At 54.7% G+C, this 22,151-nt stretch overlaps 1 protein-coding gene across 1 annotated transcript in view; it reads right to left on the bottom strand.

Annotated features, from left to right (window-relative positions):
- Positions 1-1,328: 1,328 nt before the first annotated feature.
- The window catches only part of KLHL29 (kelch like family member 29), a 314,685-nt gene continuing 293,862 nt past the window's right edge, over positions 1,329-22,151 (bottom strand). The window contains exons 7-14 of the mRNA XM_024747808.1: positions 16,359-16,561; positions 14,946-15,205; positions 12,083-12,281; positions 11,758-11,940; positions 11,372-11,552; positions 6,005-6,198; positions 5,498-5,642; positions 1,329-3,485 (exon numbers count right to left, since the gene is read on the bottom strand). Coding sequence (XP_024603576.1) covers positions 3,302-3,485; positions 5,498-5,642; positions 6,005-6,198; positions 11,372-11,552; positions 11,758-11,940; positions 12,083-12,281; positions 14,946-15,205; positions 16,359-16,561 — 1,549 coding nt within the window. The 3' untranslated portion in view covers positions 1,329-3,301. The remainder of the gene's footprint in view (positions 3,486-5,497; positions 5,643-6,004; positions 6,199-11,371; positions 11,553-11,757; positions 11,941-12,082; positions 12,282-14,945; positions 15,206-16,358; positions 16,562-22,151) is intronic.

Below are 22,151 nucleotides of genomic sequence, written 5' to 3'. Positions count from 1 at the left end.
ATATTTCCTTTGATTTAGGCAAATAGAGTAGAGAAAGAAGGAGGTAACGAAACTATTGCTTGGTGTTTTTTTGTTGTTGTTTTTTTCCGAATTTATTTATTTATTTTTGGCTGCGTTGGGTCTTCGTTGCTGCGTGTGGGCTTTTCTCTAGTTGCGTTGAGCAGGGGCTACTTTTTGTTGAGGTGCACAGGCCTCTCATTGTGGTGGCTTCTCTTTGTTGTGGAACACAGGCTCTAGGCGCGCGGGCTTAGTAGTTGTGGCACGCAGGCTCAGTAGTTGTGGCACACGGGCTTAGTTGCTCCGCGGCATGTGGGATCTTCCTGGACCAGGGCTTGGACCCGTGTACCCTGCATTGGCAGGTGGATTCTTAACCACTACACCACCAGGAGGTACAATTGCTTGGTTTTTATAATTTTAGCTTATAATTTTAGCTGTTCATGATTAGAATCTTCTAGACATTCTCCATCCTTTCCTCTAGGACTGGTGTTGTGAAGGTACCAGTGCAGATATTTTTGGCAAGTGTGTGGTCCACTCATCATAAGGCCTCAGCCGAGTTCTCTGAGAACTCCCAGTCCCACCCACCCCAACCTACCTTCTTCTGATTTTTTTCTTGCAAGGAGATACTAGGTCTTGGTGAGATTTGGGGATTAAGGCTCTTCCCTTGGGTAAAATGCTGGTAAATCTACCTTCTCCTACTAATCCGTTAAATCTAAAGTCCTTGCATGCAAGAGAGGGAGCAATCCCATCTGGTGTTCTATGCTTTTGCCCTGGGCTTTGCGTGGGTATCCTTAGGAGAGCAAAGCCGGTCTATTACAACAGGTTAGAGAACAGCCTCAGGCGGGACTGAATGAAGGCAGGGAGGCCCCCGACTGGATTTTAGAATGGCAGTCACAACTTGTTCTTCCTGAAGGAAGGGTGTTGCGTCTCTTCTCAGGCTGATGGCGTGGAGTTGCCATGTGGATTTGTCACAGTTCTTCAGGACAGCCTCTGGCACAGGAAGCAGATCAGGGGGAAGCTAACTTTTTGAAGCTTTCGGTTGCACAAGTATAATAAGAGCACTTAAACCGAAGGGAGACCCTGAGTTGATGCCAGAGTGTTTGCAAGTCCCTTTCAGCTTTGACCTTTAATTGCCCTTTATTCTTGCCTTTCAGCCCTGTACATTCATTCCCTTGCTGAGGAGTCCTATCCTTTATGATCACCAAGATGTGCATTCAAGTCTGTAACAGAGCCCGGACAGCTGATGGGAGAGGTGGCACAGGCCTGCACTGGGGTTTCTCATCTCGGTGGCAAGGACAGTGGCACACAGAGGCATTAGATTGGCTTCCGAGTCTAGATCTATAAATATATTTATTATAACAAGAACTTAACAATAAACATATACTATGTACAATACCGTTACAGAGAACCCTGTTTTATATCATTCACAGAAATAGCCAGTTTTGCTCCAGTGTGATAACTGAGGAGAGAACAGGATTTCAGTGTCGTCTGTGTTGAGTCTCGCTGACCACTAGCACCTCCTTTGGAGGTAGACGCCCACCAACGCTGACATCGCCCTGCCCCAGGCAGTTAGACACTTGTGCTCCAGTCCTTGGGTTCACACTTGCACCCTGTTTGACATAAATACTTTAAATGACATACAACGTATGTAGTTTTGTGCTTATTACTTTCTAAAAGAATAAATAATATTAAAAACTGCATAACGAAGCTCGGTATCTTGTCCAAGTGGGAGCCACACTTGTAGTGCTAGAAGTTGATGCCCGACATTGGGACTTTGTGTCATCAAATACTGAAAGATGGAGAGCGTGTCCTGTCCTTTTCTCCTTATAAGTGGTTTTTATGATGAAATGACGGCAAGTCGACTTACCAGGTATAAAAATGGTAAATGCGTATTTGGTACCAACTTCAGCTAAACAGCACAGCAATGGCGGCTGCCTCCTTCGTGCCCTGGAATGGAAACTGGTCACCACGTGAGGTTTGAGCGTCTGAGGACTAGAGGGAAGGCCTTTCTCTGTGAGCCACGGGGTGGCCTCCCTCCTGGCTCCCCTTGCTTGGGTTAAGATGCTACTAGAAGAATGATTCAGGCCTTGGCTGTCACGGCTCGTCTAAGAAGGCTGTCCCCATCCTGAGAGCTCTTTGTGGCAGGTGCCTTAATATATAGCTATAAATATCAAAAATAGTCTCCTGTGCTTTGTAGACATGTATCCTCCCTCCTTCCCTTCCAACCTGGCCCGGGTCCTCAGCTTTACCTCATGGAGGGAGCTGAGCTGGTGTCACGAGCCAGAGCTGGTTTCCTTCAGAAACGGAGTTGTCTCTCTATGACAGTGCTTCCATGAGGCACGGCTTTTACGGGGCTGTCTGGGAGTTACTTTTTCTAAAAATAAAATGGGGGCATTCACCCCCACCCAGGAGAGATCCTCTATTCTGAACATAGAAAAATTAGAGCAAATGCCCCACTCTGGCACTACCTACAAAGAGCTTTGGGAATTCCCGCGTTATCCCTCTCGTGGCTGCCTCTTTCTCTCGGTACTTAAAAATAGCCTTTTGTTTATCAAGAAAATGCCTTGGAAATCTAAATAATTCATACGGGATAAGAGAAAGCTAGCACAATCACCTTGTCCTTCTCCAGCAAAAACATGGTAGAAAACCCTGTGAAGGGACAGACGGTTCTCCCTAGCTGTCCCCACGGCTGCCACCGCTCCAGTCACATCTGGCTCCGCAAAGAACCTGGACTTATCTTCGACCTAGTGGGGACCAGCAGCCTCCTAGGCCTCAGGCCCCATACATAGTATTGTCCCTTGTTTTCCCTCGGCCACTGAAATCGTAGATTGGTTAAAAACAAAAGTAGGAATCAAAGTGATAAGGACACTTTGATCTTATTTCAAGAGAGCCTGACGCCTAATATTGTCATAGGATAGCTGATCTATGGTTGGCTGGGGATCAAGCTTGCCCTGCAGGAAGGAAAAAACGGCTTCTCTCTCCCAGTTGAAAAATATGTGAAACTATTGCACCGGGCAGAGTGAGCGCCTCCGGTCAGAGCAAGTGCCTCTGCAGGAGCCCCAAGGCACAGCTCGCTCGCTCGGTCGAGGTTCCCGCAGCTCGGAGGCTACTCCCTCATTTTCCCCAAAGGCGAGGATGATTTCCTACATTCAACGTAGACGGTGTTCAAAATGTGTAGCGTGGTGAGTTCCTTGATTGTGTTGGTCGGCCTCTTATTGGTGTCGCTGAAAGTTGATCTTTGTGAGTAGCATTTGCCTCACCAGACGTGTCTGTCTACAGTCTCGGCGTGGGCTTCCTGCTGATGTCAGCCGCTTTGAATATATTTCTTTATCACGACGCAGCCGTGTCTGAACACGGGGCAGGGCATGTGGGGGAGGAGGGCCCACGTGTTGGTTGCAGGCTCATAGGCTTCCATGTTGCCCAAGGCAGGCCCCTCACTGCTAACAATGCCTCCAGTTGCATAAATCTTGCCATCGAGTACCACAGCACTGTCGGAGAAAACGAGGAGAGACTTAGCCACTGGATTTCCACCTGGGACCTGGAGATAGATTCCCAGCACCCTGTCCTGTCGCAGGCTGCCTCTCCCCTTTTGCAAAAGTCATGTGGGGTCTTGCTGCTTTTCTTTTCCCTCTGACCTCAGCGGGGATAAGAAAAACACCTTTCCTCCAGGACCAATCAGGACATCATGCTATATTACCCTCCAAGCTGTGGGCGACACTGATGCATACTGGGTGTCCCAGGACCTGCCCATCTGACTCAAGTCAGCTGGGAGATGAGCAGCCTCTGTGTACAGGTGCTCGGCTCAGTTCACTGGGTCTCTATGGAGCATCTTTTTGGTGTTGCTGGGACAGAGCCTTCCTACCACTCAAATCTAGTTGGGAACGTGATGCGCCAGAATGATAGCAGACAGGATAATACAGAACTAAGTTGTAACTGAGCATCAGCCAGTCGACTGGGAATTTCACCCTTGCCCAGGTGCTCAGTCAGAACTTCCTGCTGTGACTCCTTCACATGTGTGACCTGATACTGCCGCCCACCTGTGGCTGCAAGGGCCCTTCCCTGTGCCACACTCATGGGCTTGGTCAAGCTGTCTCGGGCAGCTCTCTGCTTCTCTGCGCTTACTATCTCGCTGCATCCCAGCTACCCCTTCACACGGATGCCAAATCTATGCTTCCAGCCCCGAGTTCTCTCTCATTTCCTCTAATGGCCATTTCTTCTTGGCTGTCCCCTGAAATTGAACAGAAACCCTTCCAAAGTCTCCACCCATTTCTGAAAATCTGAGCCTGGACAGAACATGTGTATCTAGACGTCCTCCCAGACACTGAAGCCCCCAGCTGTCTCTCTCGCAGCTCCACGCCGTCTGGGCCCCTCACACGTCTCCCCTTGTGGCATATCCTTTCCCTGCTTCTCTTGCAAGACCCAGCTTAAGAGGCATCATCTCTCCGTGCCCACACTCCGGCTGTCTTGATCACTGGACAGTATTCTCAGAGTTGCCCTGCACACGGCCACCATGTAGGATATGTCACATGAAAGTAGGGCTCGAGAACTGTAGCATCTTCATACTAATAGGAACTTAGCACTCATCTAGTCCAAGGGCGTGTTTCATAGGTAGAGCTTCCCCAGAGAGGGGAAGTTATTTGCCCAAGGTCACGTAAGATGTCAGTGGTAGACTGTAGCTTTCCTAGCTGTGACACACAAACAGCAGGCACTCAACAAATGCCTCATGCTCTTGCCACACCGAGGATTCAGTGATCACCTCTGCACAGGTACAAGATGTCTTCAGGACGGCTCTGTTATGGAAATGCTGCAAATGGGGTCTCTGTGGTTCCCATTTTTTCCCTAGTTCCTCTTAGTCCAGGAAAGGGTGGGGCTAGAAGAGCAGGGTGTGTGTCTCACTGCCCAGGGTGGTTAATTTTTCTGGGCCAGAGCACCCCGGGAACCAGGCCACACTCCGACCTCTACCTCTCTCTTCCGGGGGGGCTGGTCTGGGTGTGTTTCTGCCCAGTCAGCTGTGGGACTCCAGGGCAGCTGCGCCTCGTGCCTCACTGGGTCCAGCTCCAAAGAGCCATCAGGATCATGTGCCATCAGGGCACTCCCCCAAAAGCCACCTGTCCCATGTAGGGTATCACACAGCTCTGGCCTGTTGCTGCCTCTCGTCTGTGACCGGGCAGGCGGTCCTGGGGGGAAGCTGACCTCATAGCACCACCCTCACCTCTCACTGAGAGAAGGTGTGGCCTTAAGGACCAGGTGCCGGTGTCTGTAGGAAGCCATTCCTGTGCAGCTTGGAGGCAGGGTCAGCTGGAGCCACAGGGTCAGGCTTTTGGGGCACTTCACACTCTGCACGAACGCCCCCCACCACCCCCCACCGCGGCTGGCGGAGGCTGGTGCTATTCTGGGCCCAGGCACCACCTTGGTCATCGGATGGTGGTCAGTCATCATGAACCAACCCATCCCTCTGTCCCTTCCCTGGCCCTCCTCCTCCCCGGCCCAGCCTCCTCACCTGCAGAACTGGCGAGAGTGATTCATGTTGGGACCCGCCTTAATGTTCCCTTTGTCAGGGTCATAGATGGTGGTGGCTCTGGCATAAGCCCCACCCAGGATGAAAACGAAGCCATTGAGGGTGACGGCGGGAGCGTACTTGTTGTCTGCAAGGAGAGCGGAGCAGGCAGGCAGGTCAGGGCCCTCTGCCGGGCCCCCTCCCCTCCTCCATCCCAGCAGGCCCTGCAGGGGACAGGAGCTGCAAAGACCTCCAACATCACTGGTTGGCCCAAGAACAAGGCTGGGGCCAGGAGACACCTGGCACGGACCAGCTTGCCCTTTGTCCAGGTAGTGGGAGCTTCAGCTGCACCTGAGCTGGGGCCTCCCCTCCCCTCCCACCCCCCTGGACTTGGATGTGCAGAACCCTTGGGCTCAGCCTGCCCCCGGGTTTGGGAATATTGACACCGACTAAAGCGATGAGGTGGGGCCACTGCCCTGATCCTGGGCCGAGGAGACAGCTGGTTCTCACCAATCATCGGGGACTCGATGAAGCTCCACGTATTGCTCTGTGGAACGTAAGACTGGAGGACGCCTGCAGCTCGGCCTGCCTCGTTCACGCCCCCAAACACGTAGATCTTGCCTCCACACACTGTGGCTGCTGCCGAGTGCACTGCCTTGGGCAGAGGGGCCACCGCCTCCCATTGGTTGGTGATGGTGTCATACCTGTTGAGAGAGGAGAAGAAGAGCCAGAATCAGATGGGCCTCGTGCAGGGCAGGGGCCTCAAGCAAGACAGCAGACATGGGGGAGCCCCACCACCCACTTCCTGCCCTCGGTGTAGCCCGATATCACACAGTGGAGGGTACTTGGGTTGAATCACTCAAGGCCACCCAGGATCTAGCCCAAACCGGCCCTCTCAGCCTCCCTCTTGAACCTCAGGGGGGCTCTTGTCTGTCTGTGGAAACCTCTCTCAGCCCCCCAGCTTCCAGGCCTCTTCAGCCCTCTCTGTGCAGCTCAGTCCTACTCTTTCATTCAGCAGCCCGGCACTGGGCGTCTCCTCCATACCCAGCCCATGGGCTGGAAACTGGGGAAATAGTGGCCTGGACCAAGGAAGGAGCTGGGAACAGAGGGAGAGGTAAACTGATAAGGTTTAGCATGAATTGATGTCTCATTTCAGGGAGTTGCTGAGGATGCCTCAGGGTCTCTGGCTTGGGAAACTGGACAGAGGGGGCACTACTCATGGGACAGGGAATCGAGGTTGGGAGAGTTTTGGGGAGGAGGATGATTTTGGTTTTATTCATGGGAAATTTAAAGTATCTGTGGGTAACAAATTGGGGATGTGCAGGGGCAGTTGGTATTTAGGTCTGGATTAAATATTCAGTTACGGGATCATGGGCACATAGATGGAAACTGAAGACGAGGTAGTTCACAGGGAGCGTGTGGGGTGAGGACGGGCTGAGGACACTGGGGAGATGCCAGCCTGTATGAGGGGAGCTGAGAGGAGTCCAAGAGTGATGTGACAGAAGGCAAAGCTGCAGCACGGAGGATGTGACAGGAGGTCAGGAAGTCCCCAACAGGTCACTGGTGGTCATGTCAAGGGCATCATATGTGGAATGGGAGGTGCAGGGCTATTTGTGTATGGAGGAGGGAGCAGAGAAGGTGGGACTTAGAAAGGACTATAGAGCTAAGAGGGGGTTTTGCTGATAAATGTTTAACAACCAGCTCTCCAGGGAAGAAAGTCCTGGTGTGTAGCATTTGCTGATTTCTGTAATGTAAATCCTCTCATCATGGCTGATTTCAAGCTACCAATGGGACATCACTGAATGTAGGGTTGGGAAGAGATGCCCAGTAGTGCCCCAGGGTACAGAATCTCCCCCACGTACAGATGCAGTGGACACATACAACCTCCAGAACATAGGCAGTAGTAAAATGTAGTAAAAAAAATTAGACAGTGATGAGTTTTGAGTATGGATTACCTTTGTTTTTAAATAATTTAATTCTAAGTTTATATGACTTAATTTTTAATAATCTCTGTAGCTAACAACTGACTTGCAGAGTTCCTGAAGATTTAACAGTGGGCTCTAATGAACCAGTATGAACCAGCTCCAGCACAGCATGGGTTTTATTTTAATTTGCGGGGGGGAGTTTTAATTGTGTTTACATGCTGATGGGAAGGACCCCAAGTGGATAAGGAACGATGAACTATATATGAAAGAGAGGGGAGAGCTGATGATGGGTGGCTCCTGGTAGCTGGATGCAAATTGGATCCAGAGTAGACAGGGAAGTGGTGGCCATTTTGGCATGAGAGAGGAAGGCAAGAATGTCATGAGCATAAGGACATATGCAGGAGTGATGGCAGGAAAAAGAGAGAGTTCTTGATTGATGGCTCCATTTTCTCTGTGAAGCAGGAGTCAAGTATTGGAGGAGTCTGTGGGGTAAGAGCCTTGAGGAGAGAGGTGAAGATGGGAGACGCACGCTCTTGAGAGTGGGAGAAACAGCTGACAAGGGAAACACAAAAAATGCCCTGCACCATGAGGATCCAGTAGAGGTTGGAGGACTTCAATACACATGAGGCCAATCTACAAGACTGTGGGATTTTCTCCACCAGCAATCAGCCCCCAGAGGGCAGGCATGGAGATGGCAAAGTCAGAGGATGGAGAAGTGACGGAACATGAGTTCCAGGCAGGGCAGGGAAAATGTGAGAACAGACACAGCAGATGGCAGGAGTAGACTTGGCATTAAGCAAATGGGCCACTGAACCGGGATCTTTGAGGTCTTTCTTAGTGGGGCAGCTGTGTTTCTCAGTTGTTCCCTGAGGGCGACCCTCACAAGCATTCACTCTGGATCTTCCATCTACGGCTCACCACACTGTTCACTGCTCTTTCGCGGGTTCTGGACCCAAGGCGGGGCCTCCACCCTGGGCTTGCTGCACCCCTACACTTGGGATTCTCCCAGCACACCTTTCCCGGGAAGCACACGGGGCCCACTTTTCCTCGTGAGCCTCCTTGAGGCATTAGTCATTGCATGGTCACAGCTCGCTGACCCAGGAAGATGGTCTCTCCTAGCTGGTGCCCCTGGCTGTGAGACGTCCAGCTCTGTGCTTGCACAGACTCAGGATTTGAGGAGAAGCTCAAGTACCTGAAAGGGGAGCAGGGGCGGATTCAATTAAGCCCCAGACGAATGATACGTGGCTAGTAGGCAATGGAATAAGTGCCTTTTGGGACAGTATCAGAAGTTCAGATATCTGTTTTTTAAGCCGATGTGGCAGAGATCCAAAGAGCTGCAGAAGGAGCTGGGAGACAGTGGAAGATTATGTGGCTGTTAGTCTTCAGGCTTTCCATATAATGGCACATTCTGCCAAACGTGAATTTCTTGTTATTCCAGGTGGCTGATTGCCAAGCCACAAGCCCTCCCGTCAGCTCAATCTGTCAGCTTCCTGCTTGAGAAGGATATGCTAATGACATGCAAATGACCCCGCGGAGTGCGGCGCTCTGCTATCATTTATCCAGTAACCACAGCTACTGCAATATATTGCTATAAAGTATTAGACCCCGTTATTTATATAATGATATAATACAGGTTTGTCTATTACACTGTTGTCTTAAACTATAATTATATAATCTTGCTCTAGTCCTGCAATACAGTAAGGTAATTATAATGCACCATACATCTCGTTCATTATCAATATAAGAGCAATTTGTACCCTTAGTGCTTCCTGGGGAACAGTGTCCTCGTGTCTGTCCCCATTCCCCCGACCTTCCTGTCGCCCTGAATTCTCATCATTGTCACTGTGTGGCACAGAAACTGACTTGACCAAAGGGGGTCTAGCTATGCTCCTTGGGAAGCAGTGGGCACCCCTTCCATGTACCCTCCACCCAAGAGCCTTCAGGTCTGTGTCCTGTCCATACAAGGACGGCTGACAGATCCCAGTGGACTAGGGGAGGCCTCAGGGCACCGTGTCCTGGACTGCTCCTCCATATCCTGGGGTTCGCAGGGTGGTCTTGCCCATTCTGTGCCCCAGCTGATTTCGCAGCGGAACAAAGGCCTAGCCAGCTGCCAGGGCGAACTGCTCCTGGGCCCAACAGGAGTGGAGTTTGTTCCCCTTCTTTGTGCATTCGGTCCTTGAACAAATCCCTGTATTTATCAACAAGCTTGCAAAATGAGTAATCAGCATCTTAGGAGATTAAAAATAGCTGACAAGAGCAAGACAGGATGACAGATCTAGCTCAGTTTACTCCTACATAGAAAATGTCTCATTTTCGTGTGTTTATAGTGGATCACAAACGAGTGGAACCTGGTGCTTCTGGAAAGCTTGGAGAGTGATGGGTGTGCAGTGGGTCCCACAGAAGGCTGTCGGCGTCAGGGCCGAACCAGGTTCAACAGCAGTATTAATATCTTCATAATCACACGGGGATTCCCCATTATCTTCAAATCAATATGACAATTAAACGTTGTTACTGAGCCATCTCTGAGCTCCACTTGGGGGAGTTAAAAGCCCACAGTGAAAATCCAGAGCCTGTCTCACTCTGAAACCATCTTTGCCGTAACATTTATCAAGTGTCCAATTAGCCATCGAGGGAAGAATACAAACTGAGGGGTTTGTGCGGCTCTACAGGCGAGAAGCTATCACACGGGAAGCTGATAATGGCGGCCAGGGTGGGGGGGCCAGGGTGCGGGAAGAACGTGGGAAAAGGGCTCCGGTGACCTTAGTCGTGACCCCCTGGGTTGGAATTTGGGGCCAGTTCAGCCTAACTTGTCACTCTCTGGGGCACTAGATTCTCCAAAAGCAGGACTGCCCTGCAGTTTCCCCCATCCTGCTGCTGACTCACAAAGCTATCTGAGCTCGTTCTGCAGTTTCTCTCCAAGGTGTCCATTCTCTGCATGATCCATTTCCCCGTCTCAAAGGAAAAGACTGTTTCCACCCAGAGAAGCGCCCGCCTCCAGCCTATTCCCCTCCTGCCTGCACATGATCCCTCCGCTAGGTGCGGCCAGCTTCAAAGCGCCGAGGTGAGGAAGCCAGCCTGGAGCTTCCAGCAGAGGGCAGGCTTTATACACATGACTTACATTCTCTTCTAGAGAGAGAATTCTAGAGGGTTGGCCAGGCCTGTGTGCAGCAACCCTTCTCTGGGTTACATGCAGATTTCCTTGGAGGTGTGGGAGGCAGGGAGGAAGGGAACTCCCCCGTGTGTCACCTCCACTTGGCAGGAACATGAAGGTACAGCCACTGGCGCGGTGCACCTTTGGACCATTGGTTCCAGCTTAGCCCTACATCCCAGCCAGTCTCTGGGCTGCTACTTCCGGTCCCAGTAAGTTCCCTAACTGCCTGGTCAGGGCATCCAAGCCCAACCTGTGTTTTTGCACCATTGGCTCTCATGCCTCCAGCTTGTCAGTCCCCCTGAATGGGACAAGAGTCTTGGTGGCTGGGCAGTTGTTACCCTTCTTGCTTCTACTCCACCATCAGGACTTCCCTGGTGGCTCAGTGGTTAAGAATCCACCTGCCAATGCAGGGGACCACGGGTTCGATCCCTGGCTTGAGAAGATCCCACATGCTGCGGAACAACTAAGCCCACGCACCACAACTACTGAGCCTGCGCTCTAGAGCCCGCGAGCCACAACTACTGAAGCCCCCGTGTCTAGAGCTTGTGCTCCACAGCAAAAGAAGCCACCGCAATGAGAAGCCCGCACACCGCAACAAAGAGTAGCCCACGCTCACCTCAACTAGAGAAAGCCCGCGCACAGCAACGAAGACCCAACACAGCCATAAATAAACAAATAAATAAATAAAAGTCCAGTCTCCGGTGGGTCTTAATTGGGTGGGGTTTGGGGAGGAGGAGTGATGTGCTTTTAGCTCTCGGGGGATGTCAGAGGATGCCCCTGTCGTGACTGTGACCTCCTTACCTCTCCACGTGGTCCACATTGCCTGCCACGCCAAGTCCCCCGAGGGTGTAAATCTTCCCATCATAGACAAGGCTATTGTGCCGACAGCGGGGGACCGTCATCCTGGAGACGAGGTTCCAGTTATCGAGCAGGGACATGTAGCACCAGACATCGGCCAGCGTCACCCCTGATTCCATCCCACCTGTGGGCAGTATGGGAGGTCCAGAGAGTGGGCAGGGAGTGAGGAAGGGTCCCAGGCTGGGCAGGCGCAGCCCCGGGGGCAGGAGGAGAAGGCTTCCCCTGCAAAGTAGACACTTGTGACCTTGGCCTTCCTTAACCCTGGTGTGGGGAGCGGCCCCCTGGGGAAGTCTGTGCCCAGTCCCCAGCCCAGCCCTGAGGGGCCTCACCTGAAAGGTAGATGTTGTCCCCGGCACTCACTACGCTGAAGAACTCGCGGTCATAGAAAGGCAGTGAGGCCAGGGGGTACCACTTGTTGTTCTGCGGGTTCCAGCAGGTGACAGCCACCAGCGAGCGCTGGGTCATCCCCACCATCTGACGGCCCCCAACCAAAACGATGACCTCGGCCACACCTGCAGGGACACGGATGGGCACCCTTGGGATAGCCTGACACTGTGTCAGCATCTGTGCCTGGTGCCTCCTTGGGAGACCACCCAGAGTTGGGCTGACGGCGTGGCGCCTGCCTTTGGGGGCTCGGGGCATATGCCGCCATACCTGCTGAGAGGCGGGGCCGCGTTCGGGGCGTCTGCATCTCCTGGCGGGCGTGTGGCAGCATGTGGTAGCGTTTGGCCTCGTTGACCAGGTCCCGACACGCTTCCGATGACTTGATCAGCTCCTCGTTGTCAACCACGTTGAGCAGGTAGCTGGGGTGGATGAAGGGGAGGCGGACCACGGCCAGGAGCTCCGCCGAGTACTGCAGGGTCAAGGGGGCATGGGGTCTTCTTAGAGCATAGGTGGCGCCACCTCTTGTGAGGTGTGTTGAGAAGGAAGAAGCGAGAGGTGTGGGGCTGGGCAAAAGGGGTAATTCGAGTGTGCGTTTGGCTTGGGAGTGTCGACACTGCTCACCCCGGCCTAGGCGGAGCTGACAGGCGCTCCCAGCAGCAGGAGGTGAGGAGGGAAGGAAGGGGGAGGCCTGGCGTGCTGGGGCTGGCCCTGGGGTGGGCCATCCATCAGTCTCTTGAGCACCTTCTCCCTGCCTCCACCCAGGTCGCGGGCCTCTGCTTCACACCAGGCTGCCGGGGACTGAAATGAGGATCCTGATCCTTGACGAGGTGGGGCAGGAGCTCAGGAAGGGGTGGGAGGGCCCAGGACAGCTGACGGTGATCATCGAGCTTGCGAGTCAGAACCGTCAGCACCTGTGCCTCCCCATCACCGGCAAGCCCCTTTCGTGGCATCCGCTGGACCCCCTCACCTGCATCAAAGGCTTTTCGTGGACTGATGTGAATCTCCCTCTTGTCTGGCAAACTCTTTGCTCACCACTCTATTTTAGTTTCATCCAACAACTAATCGGTGACCACTCCTTGCCGCGCATTGAGTGTGCTATTGGGGGTGCAAAGACCAATAAGACCTGGTCCCTGACCTCCAGGTATACACAGTTCAAGGGTGGGGAAGGGATCCATCACATAAAAGAACTCTTCCCACAGCAAGAGTCTGGTTAGGGGTTGTGGGAGTGCAGGAGAGGAGGCTCCCCAGAGTGGGTGCCATCTGAGCCTGGTGTGGAAGGATTGCCAACTTTTCCAGGCCTAAGGAGGACTGGGGGTGGGGGAGGGGGAGGGATTCAAAGCACACACAGAGGCATTGGAGTGTGAAAGAGAGTGTTGCATTTGGGGGACTCTGTGGAGCTGGATGCAGGAAGCTTCTGCTGGGCGTTGGGCAGCAGACAGGGGGAAATGAGACTGGAGAGGTCAGCTAGGCACTGGCCTCCGCTGACCTCCTGCCTTGTCTGCCAAGCGCTGTGTAGTGTTTCCTGCAGAGTGGATGGGAGCACTCATGAGGGGTTTTACTTTAGTTATTTTTATTTTTAAAAGTTTTGTGAAAAATTTTTTGGGGAGCCGTGCCACGTGGCATGTGGGATCTTAGGTCCTGGACCGGGGATCGAACCCGTGCCCTCTGCCATGAAAGCACCGAGTCTTAACTGCTGGACTGCCAGGGAAGTCCCTCATGAGGGGTTTTAAACAGAGAAATTACAGGACCAAACATGCTCCTAGGAAGACCACGAGGCTGCAGGGTGGGAATGAATTTGGAAGGAGGAGACTGAAGGCGGGGAAACCTCTCAGGAGACGACTGCAGTCATCCTGGTGAGATGAGGGGCCTTGAATGGGGAGAGAGAGAAGCTGGCTCTCGTAAGAGGAGGCACAAGTGGCAGTGGTGTGTGGCCAAGTGGAGGTGGAAGGTGTGGGGGACTCTCAACTTCTGCCATGGGTAATGGGCAGAACTGGAATAAGGAACACAACAAGATGTGTAGGTCTGGGGGTTTATGAATTAGAGGGGCTTGGGGGACATGGGCTGGAGGTGTCCAGTAGACAATCAAAGGCAGAGGTCTGGGCTGGAGACAGATTTGGGCATTGTGGTGGACGGTGGTGGTCATTACTACAGCCACCCAACCTGACTTCCTTCCTCTGAAAATGAATCTTGCCCCGACCCCGCCTGGTCAGTCAGAGGACCGCCTTCTCCTGGGCCCAGTGGCTGGGGCAGGGGTGGAGAGCCATGTCTGCGTCCTGTATCCACCCAAGGCTGTGAATGCCCCCGCCTGCCCCATCCCTCCCTCCCTCATGCCTCTTCTTGTTCCACACGCAACAAAGTAGCCCCTGTCACGTGTCACTCAGCTGCCTCAGCTCGTTCTGGGCTCCTGCCTCCCTGACTCTGTCCTCCCATTTGCTGCTCTCTGGGGGGCCTCTGAGCTCTCCTGAGAGCCACCTGTGTGTCTGCACTAATGGCCGGGGGCTCCTCACACGTTAGAACCAAGGTAATTCCGTTCTAAGCAAGGCCGTCGGCCGGAGATCCTTCCGGGCTGTGCTCGATTTCCTGTAACTCAGGGGCCCTCCTGCAGACCCTGCTCTCTTTTCCTTCCGCCCTGGGCTCCGTCTCTGATTTCTTCAGCTGTCCCCCCTGAGGGACTCGCCCTCCCTCCCATCAGGCGGGCGGTGGTTTCTGCTTGGTCCAGGTGCTCTCCACCCTCTCAACAGCCCGAGCACGGGTGGGGCTCCTGCTGCTGGGTCCGAGCTCACGGGAGCCCAGGGCACCCTGGCTCAGGCACACACTTCTCTCCCTGCAGGGCCCTGGTGCTGTGCACCTGGCCCTGCGGCCTCTCGGTTGGCTTGGGTCTCCTTCAGGTGTAATGCCAGCCCTAGAGAACCCTCTAGTGCCTGATTTCTCATCTCTCATCCCCCTTCACTGCTCTGCACCCACGGGAGCTGGTCCAGCCTCCCTACCCGGGCCTGCTGGCTCTCAGATGCTCCCACTGCTGGTCAGACCAGGCAGCCCTGCCTCCTCTAATTTCCTGGCCCCTTGCTCCAGACACCATCCCTGTACTGTGAGGGAGAAGGGACAAGCCGGGTGGGCGTGGGGCAGGCCCTACCTGCGCACGGGACACGGGGTCTTTCTTGATCCACTTGATGACGGTCTCGTACACTAGCTCCTCGGCCTTGGTGTTGAGGCTGTCATTGGCGATGTAGGCGATGAAGTCATCCTTGGAGATGTTTAGGATCTCCTCCTGGGTCGCCACCTCGGGGAAGATCTGCAGCGCAAAGGCCTTGGCCATGTGGTAGAGCTCGCTGCACTGCATGGCCTCGGCCATGGCCAGCACCCCCAGGCAGTTGCTGGCCGTCAGCTGCTTCTCTGGGGGCAAGAGCACAGGACGGGACCACTGACTGCAGGGCCCTGGAAGGGGTCACCACCCATCCCCATCGCCTGTCACTCTGGATCCCTCTCTGAGCTCATGTCTCTGTGACCCGCCTTCAGCATTCAGAGTCCCCACAAGCCCATTTCCTGTGTTCCTGGATCTTCAGATCCATTTTCTGGCTTTTTCTCTGCCCCATCTCATGCTGACTTCCCCGGGGCCTCCCTCTGCTGCTGCAGGTCCCGGCAGAAGGGCCGAGACTGAGGTATGGAGTGTCAGTGCTGGGCTCGGACCTTTTTCAGTGCCTGTGAGTGGAAGAGGCCTGGGCTTGGGGGGTCACACTGAGGCTTATGGTGTCTGCCATAATTGTGACAGGCACGTCTGGGGTCACAGCCTTCTACTTTAGAGTCATGGTAGCAGTAACACCCCTTATAAGCCCACCCACCACCTCCCATGGGTCTCGGCCTCACCCAACCTGACCTCCAGACCTGGGGTCAGTCTGGCCAGAGCTCCTGAGATCCGACTAATGGTTATTCTAGTCTAGACGTGTCTGGGTCCCAGGAGGCCCATCACTTTTGTGGGCCCAACTCAGGAGCTGTGGTTCCTGACTCTTCTAGATGGCTCATTCCCCCAAGGTCACGTCTCAGGCCCCTGGCCATCCCCACCTGGCCTGCTCCCATCCCCGCCTCTCTCACTCCACACTCAGGCCGGTTCTGGTGACTCCTGTCTCTGCCCCTCCCTCTCCCCGCTCTCACCAAACTGGGCAGCTCCAAACTGTAAAGTGAGTGTGTTCTCTGGGTTGGGTCTAATAGAAGCAAGTTTGTTCAGTGTTTAGAGAGCAGGGCTGTGAGGCCAGGGCACAGGCTCCCCATGAACAGACCATTCACACAGGCTTCTCGGTCCATTTGTCCTCACAAGGCTGCCCGGGGTCCCGGTGTGGCCTTTCCGGCCCTCAGAGGAGCAATGCAGAGAACATCTCTGTCCGCCGGTGAGCAGAGGCCTTTGTGCACAGTTACCCGAATTATCACCTTAAAACTGCTGTGGAATCCAGCTACGCCCTGAGGCGGTCTGGCTGGGCACGCACAGCCCTTCCCTCTCAATCCTTGCTGTTTTTGAACTGTTTGCACATCAGCACTGTTCCCTGCGGCTCACCGAGAAAGGACACGCAGACTTTGCAGAAGGTGTGGAACTGGAACTTGCTGGCTGCCTCTAGCAGGGTCTTGGCGTTGGCTGAGTCGATGACCAGGGAGCCCGTGTAGACAAACTCCAGCAGCAGCTCAAGGACGTCGGCCTGCAGGTTGGACAGGACGAGCTCCAGCTTCTCCCGGCCGCACTGGCTGCCGTCTTGCACCGACCTAGGCACAGAGACCAGGGTGTCCTTACCTGCCGCCCTGCGGCCACGGCGCCACCTCCTCACAGGGCTAGGTCTCCCTGCACACCTCGGTCACGCCCTTCATTTTAGGACTCAAGGGACACAGCAATGACACACCTGAACCTAGCGACCTTACACGGGATCTGAAAGAGAAGAGTCTGACCAGAGACGCCCAGAAGAACAGAAAACCCTGCTTATCACTACTCGGCATGTCCATGCAAAAAAAGATGCAAATCAAAAAGCATGAGCTGTGGATGGGGACGAGGACCAAGACTGGCCTCAAAGGGAAACAATACGGTTCAGCTCCACTGCTGGCCCCGGCGTCTCCGCCAAACAAAACGTGGCCGGCAGGTCCCAGGCCGCGGGGCCCGTCTGCCTCCAGTGGGAGAATCTCCAGCGTGACTGAGGCTCCCAAACGCCTGTGATCGCAGCCAATCCCTTGATTGCCCTGAAGACTGAGGGCCCCAAGCCGTCCCGGAACCCTGACTCCAACCCCACCTCTTTCCAAAAACATATTGTTTCCTTTTAGGCATGGAAAGGAAGCCCTTCATGACATTGCTTGGAAACTGAGGACGAGACGAGATAGACGGACAGAATGGTTAGAGCCAGGAGGAGGGGAGGGAGAACAACCAAGGACTTCCGCCACAGACAGCCAGCAGCCATGACCTAGGACCTGGCCCGGGGCGGGGCCTCCTGCCACATGGAACACGGGGTCAGAGGTCAGAGTGGCCTGCGTGTAGAGTGTGCATCGGGCTTGTGAACTGGGGGGAGCAGGGGAGGGACACAGATATATAAATATGTTTATATCTGGTGTCTACAGAAATACAAAACCATTGCAAAGGCTCCTAAGGCCTGGCAGCCGCGCCCTAAAGCTGGACCTGGAAGGAAACAGATAAGATGAAGCAAAAATAACACCAATCGAGAAGTGACCAAGAGGAGAAACACCCAGAGAGTTAAGAGGGAGGCAGGGTTCTCAGAGGCGATCGGCTCGGCACGCGGTCTCGGCCGCTCTGACCTGTCCTGCTACCCGCACTGAGCCTGGTCCTGCCCGGGGGGCTGGGTTCAGCCACGTGCTGGGAAATGACCTCTGCGTTCCTGGCCCTGCCTCCCCACCCTGTCCTGAGGAGGCCAGGGGCCGAGACTCTTGTGACTGGTCCCTTGGGTGCACCTGTAGCTGGCAGTGGGGGTGTGCAGGTGTCTGGCGGGTGAACAGGTTGGCCCCAGAGAGAGGCCGACTCCCGTGTAAGCAGGGAGTTAGGGGACCTGGGTGCCCCAGCTCTGCCACTGACAGGCGGGCAGCCTTGGTCTCTCTGGGCCTCAGGCTCCTTATCTGCAAAACAGAAGACTGAACTGGATGAGGTCCAAAGTCCCATAGAGTTCAAGTGACAGAGGCTGGAAGATACCTTCCCGGGAGACTCTGCTCTACACGACAGAACCTGAAATGCCACCGTTTGAGCAACATTCTCTCCGGTTAGGCACTGGCCTCCCACGGCCTTTACAATACAAATATGACCTGGCAGGGAACAGGTGAAGCAGTGCGCCTGCGTCCAGGTCCCCCTCCCAGGGGTGCCACTCTGCACCTCCACGTAGGATGGCTTATCTGACCAGGGCCCTGAAGGCTTCATTCTGCCACGAGCCCTGGGCAGGGCCAGAAAGCTGAGTGGAAATGTACAGGCTAAACAGAGGGTCTGAGCAGAGCCCCTTCTCAAACCCATAGATGTACACAGTGTGTGTGAGTTTTAAAGTGTCTTAACACACCTAGTGTTCTCCTGTAAGGACGGAGGCCCATGCTCGGGTGACTTCGTTAAGTATAAAGATGGTTTATGATGTGATCACTTAAAACCACAGACATTCTCCACACCCCAGGCCTCCGGGGCCATCTGGTCAACCTCTTACTCTGCTCTGCCTTCCTGCCGACCTGCCACTCTCTGGCCTCCACACCCTCACCCCCACGCCCTTCGTGCTCTGCAGAGGTCACGTTGGGCCACAGCCAGGGCAGGGCTGATGAGGCCAAAGGAGGGCTGCTCCCCTTCTCCCAAGGCTCGCAGCCACTGCTGCCTCCCCCTCTGGCCAGCCCTCCAGTCTCCCCACGCGTCCTCAGCACAAAATCAGTGAAGAGCTGAGGTGGGACTTTAGGATGTGCACACACACGTGCACACGCACGCACTGAAATGCGTGTGACACGTGACCCCGAGAACCAAGGACCAACCCTGTGAGGAGGGGTGTTGGGTAGATGGAAGGCCAGCGGAGCCCCCGGCCCTGAGTTATACGTCTGATGGGACCTGCGTGGCTGCACTTGTGGGGAGATGTTGTCTTGCCCAGAATCTGAGCCAGGGAGAGGGTCCTGGGGACAAGGTGATGCTCGCATGGCTAGGAGCCAAGGGGTTGCTTGGGGAGGCTCACGGGATGTCAATCATTGCAGGTTCTGTCCAGGGTTGAAGAGGACCGCTGTTCCTGTGATGCTCGGCTGAGGCTCTGCTCCTCCAGACCCCCCACTTCCCATGGGGGCAACCTGTGGAGAGGAGGGGGCCGCTGGGCAACCTGTGGGGAGTGGCTGGAGGCCCCTGGGGCCAGATGCCAGACACTGTGAGCTGACTGACCATTCCTCTCGGAATGAGGAACTCTTGGGGACGGGATGGAGACTTTGTCACACGACTGAGTTCAAGATCTGGAGGAAGAGAGGCCCCTGACAGTGAGGCCTCGTGCAGCTCCCCTGCACGGGCATGTTTATGGTCCACACAGGCATTCTTGTGTGGCTGGACAGCTGTGGGGGCAGAGGTAGGCCAGTGGCCACTCTCCAGCCCTGACCGTCAGACTGTCTTGGGACGGGACCTCTGTGCTCCTTAGACCTCTTCCCTCTGAGCAAGGACCCCCTGGGAGGTATCGCCCTTGATGGGTGGCCCTGGTCACCAGTGGGGAGTTGTGTCCTCCCCAGATAACCATTCTGTCCCTCTCCTGAGCTGGCTCTGGGGGTCTGAGCATCCCATTTCTCTCAGCCCCATGGAGTATCTGGGGAGCTGCTGGGCAATCGGGGTCATGATATGACCTTGGAGAAGGGGGAGCAGGGCAGGATCGGGCAGGCTTAGCCTTATCAGGGTGGGGCTATGGACCCGACAATTGGGGGTCGGAGCATGGGAGTGAGGGTCAGGCTGGAGCTGCCCAGTCCACACAGGGCCTCCAGGTTCTATCAGAAAACTAAAACTTCCTGGGGTCACCTTCTCCCAAGACGGGGTGTGTCCCTAAGATGTGGGACACAGCCTCTGCTTGGCAGGCCTAAGTCTGTGGATGTGCTGGGAATGCCTCAGCCCAAATATCAGGATGTTTGCGACCCCACCATTAACCATTCACTCATGTGGGATAAGAACTGCCTTCTCCAGAATTCAGGACAGAGTGCCTCATCTACCCCTCACACACCTCAGTGATCAGATGCTTTCATTTTGCAAGCTGGACCTGGAACTGTTGGGGCAGTGGTGGGTGGGGACAGTCACGGAGCAGGGATGAACGTGGATGGTACCCTGCTCTGCTCAGGAGGGTGACCTCACCCTCCTGACGTGATGCCCACCCTGCCCCACGGAGAGGCACTCAAGTGTGTCATCAGCTCCAGGGCACAAACACAAGCACACACCAGACTCATTGGCTCTGAGGACTTTCCTGGCAATAAGTCTGGCTCATGTCATTCTGCCAGCATTAGGGATGTGTGACTATCTGCTCTTCTAGTCACACTGCTCTATTCTCCCAGAAAAGGGGGCAGACTGCCACCCACAAATGCCCAGCGTCTCAGGGAAGGAGGGCAAATGCATATGGCTTGACTACTGCGTTAACGTCTGTTGGGCTCCCCTACATCCCGGGTCTGTGCCACTCAATTAGAGAGATCCTTTTAGCTTCCTCTGGAGAGGGAGCTGGAGCGGGAAGCCCAGAGTCTACACATGGGGCTTGTGAGAATCAACCTGCACAAAATCAGTTTGTCCATCTGTTTTCATTTACTATGAAAAGAGGATATAGTTCAAACACGTCGGTGGTTCCAACAGGCTTAGCGAGATGAGGGTTTCCGCTGGAAGGTAGAATGCCAGGTCTCTGTCCCATCTGGTGGGATGGGGGCAGTGCTCCTCTGGGGCTGGACATTTCCTCCCACACTCTCGGAAGGGAGGGCAGTGTCCCTGCTGTCTCTAAAGAACAGTCCTGTCCCCTCTGATGGGGCCTGCAGCCCACCCAGCCAGTGAGGGCAGCCAGTGCCCCTAGTGGCACCAAGCATCCCCCAGAGCTCCTTGGCTCCTGGGGGACAAGTGAAGGGACTTCTCCTCCATGATCCCAAAGAGAAAGTCCAGGGCAGACCTAGGTCCCGCTTGCTGGGGTTGAGAAGTGACTCTTGTGACTTGGGGGCTGCATCCCCAGGACCCCACTAGGTCTAGTCTGCTCAAACCTATCCTCCTTCTTTCCTGAAACCTGGAAGGAGGCTCAGCCCACAGTCTTCTCCTCCACTCAGTCCTCCTGGGGTTCCCCCTCCAGCAGGGATGCAGGTGAGGCCTGGTTGTTACGCAGCACTAGCCTTCACATTATCCAAAGACAGAGGTGCAGCTCCTTTTCCTGCCGGGTTTTCACCTGGTTCATAGGGACTCAGATGGGACAACAGATGGATGATGGGGCAGCCCAGTTGTCTCGGCCTGGGCTTTGCTTTGAGCTTCCCCATGGCCTCGTGCGCTCTTCTCCTGGCCTCTTCGAGCCCCTTCCAGCCCTCACTCCAGGGGACCCGGCCCCTCCTGGGTGTGAGGGAAAGGTCCTGCCACTTAGGTACCTATCTCAGGGGGGGATTGTGTCTTCTCTTGGGCAGATCCTGTGGCCAGTTTACAAGTGTTTCTAATAGATACGCACGCATGCACGAGTACACACACACGCTCTGCGTCCCTTTTCCTTGCATATCTGTCTACACGGTCAACACTGAGATTTTATTTCCCTTCCTTACAAACTTTGTGCACAGACAGAAAGTGCAGTTTTGTTCTTCCTTGGGCTAGCAAATGGATGATGGTAAGAGCATGAGCTTTGGAGTCAGACCTCAGTTCAAATCCCAGATCTACTGTTTACCTAAAATTCTCCTGCCTCCATCCCTTTACCTGTAGAATGGGGGTACTAATGGCACCTGCCCCTCAGGGTCAGTGGGAGGGTTTGCAGGATGACATTAGACATCTCAGCAAGGCTCCCTGTGGGCTGGGTCTTGCCCTTGTCAGAGGAAGAAGACTAGAGTTTGAAACTAAATAAGGGAAGACAAAGGGCAAGAAGCTGTTGCAGCCTCGGCAAAAGTATGAGCACAGGTGAAGGAGGAACAGGTGGACACAGTGGAGGTCGGCCCGGAGCCTGGAGAATGGGGCTCTGGGCAGGAAGTCTGCACGGCCACGGGGCTGGTGGGGTGGGGGGGCTGATGGGGGGCTGATGGGCCGAAGGGGAATCAGAGGCTGGTCCAGAGGGCACTCTGAGACCTGGCTCTCCCACTCAAGGTCCAAGTGTCACCTTTATGAATTGCAAGTCTGACCATGACACCCCAGGCTTAAAACAGAGCCCCATGACCCGGCTCCCCCCTC

Source organism: Neophocaena asiaeorientalis, unplaced genomic scaffold (genome assembly GCF_003031525.2).
Source record: "Neophocaena asiaeorientalis asiaeorientalis breed wild unplaced genomic scaffold, Neophocaena_asiaeorientalis_V1.1 scaffold84, whole genome shotgun sequence".
Lineage (NCBI taxonomy): Eukaryota > Metazoa > Chordata > Mammalia > Artiodactyla > Phocoenidae > Neophocaena > Neophocaena asiaeorientalis.
Note: the sequence above shows the minus strand (reverse complement) of the source record. Positions and strands in the feature narration are given on the sequence as shown.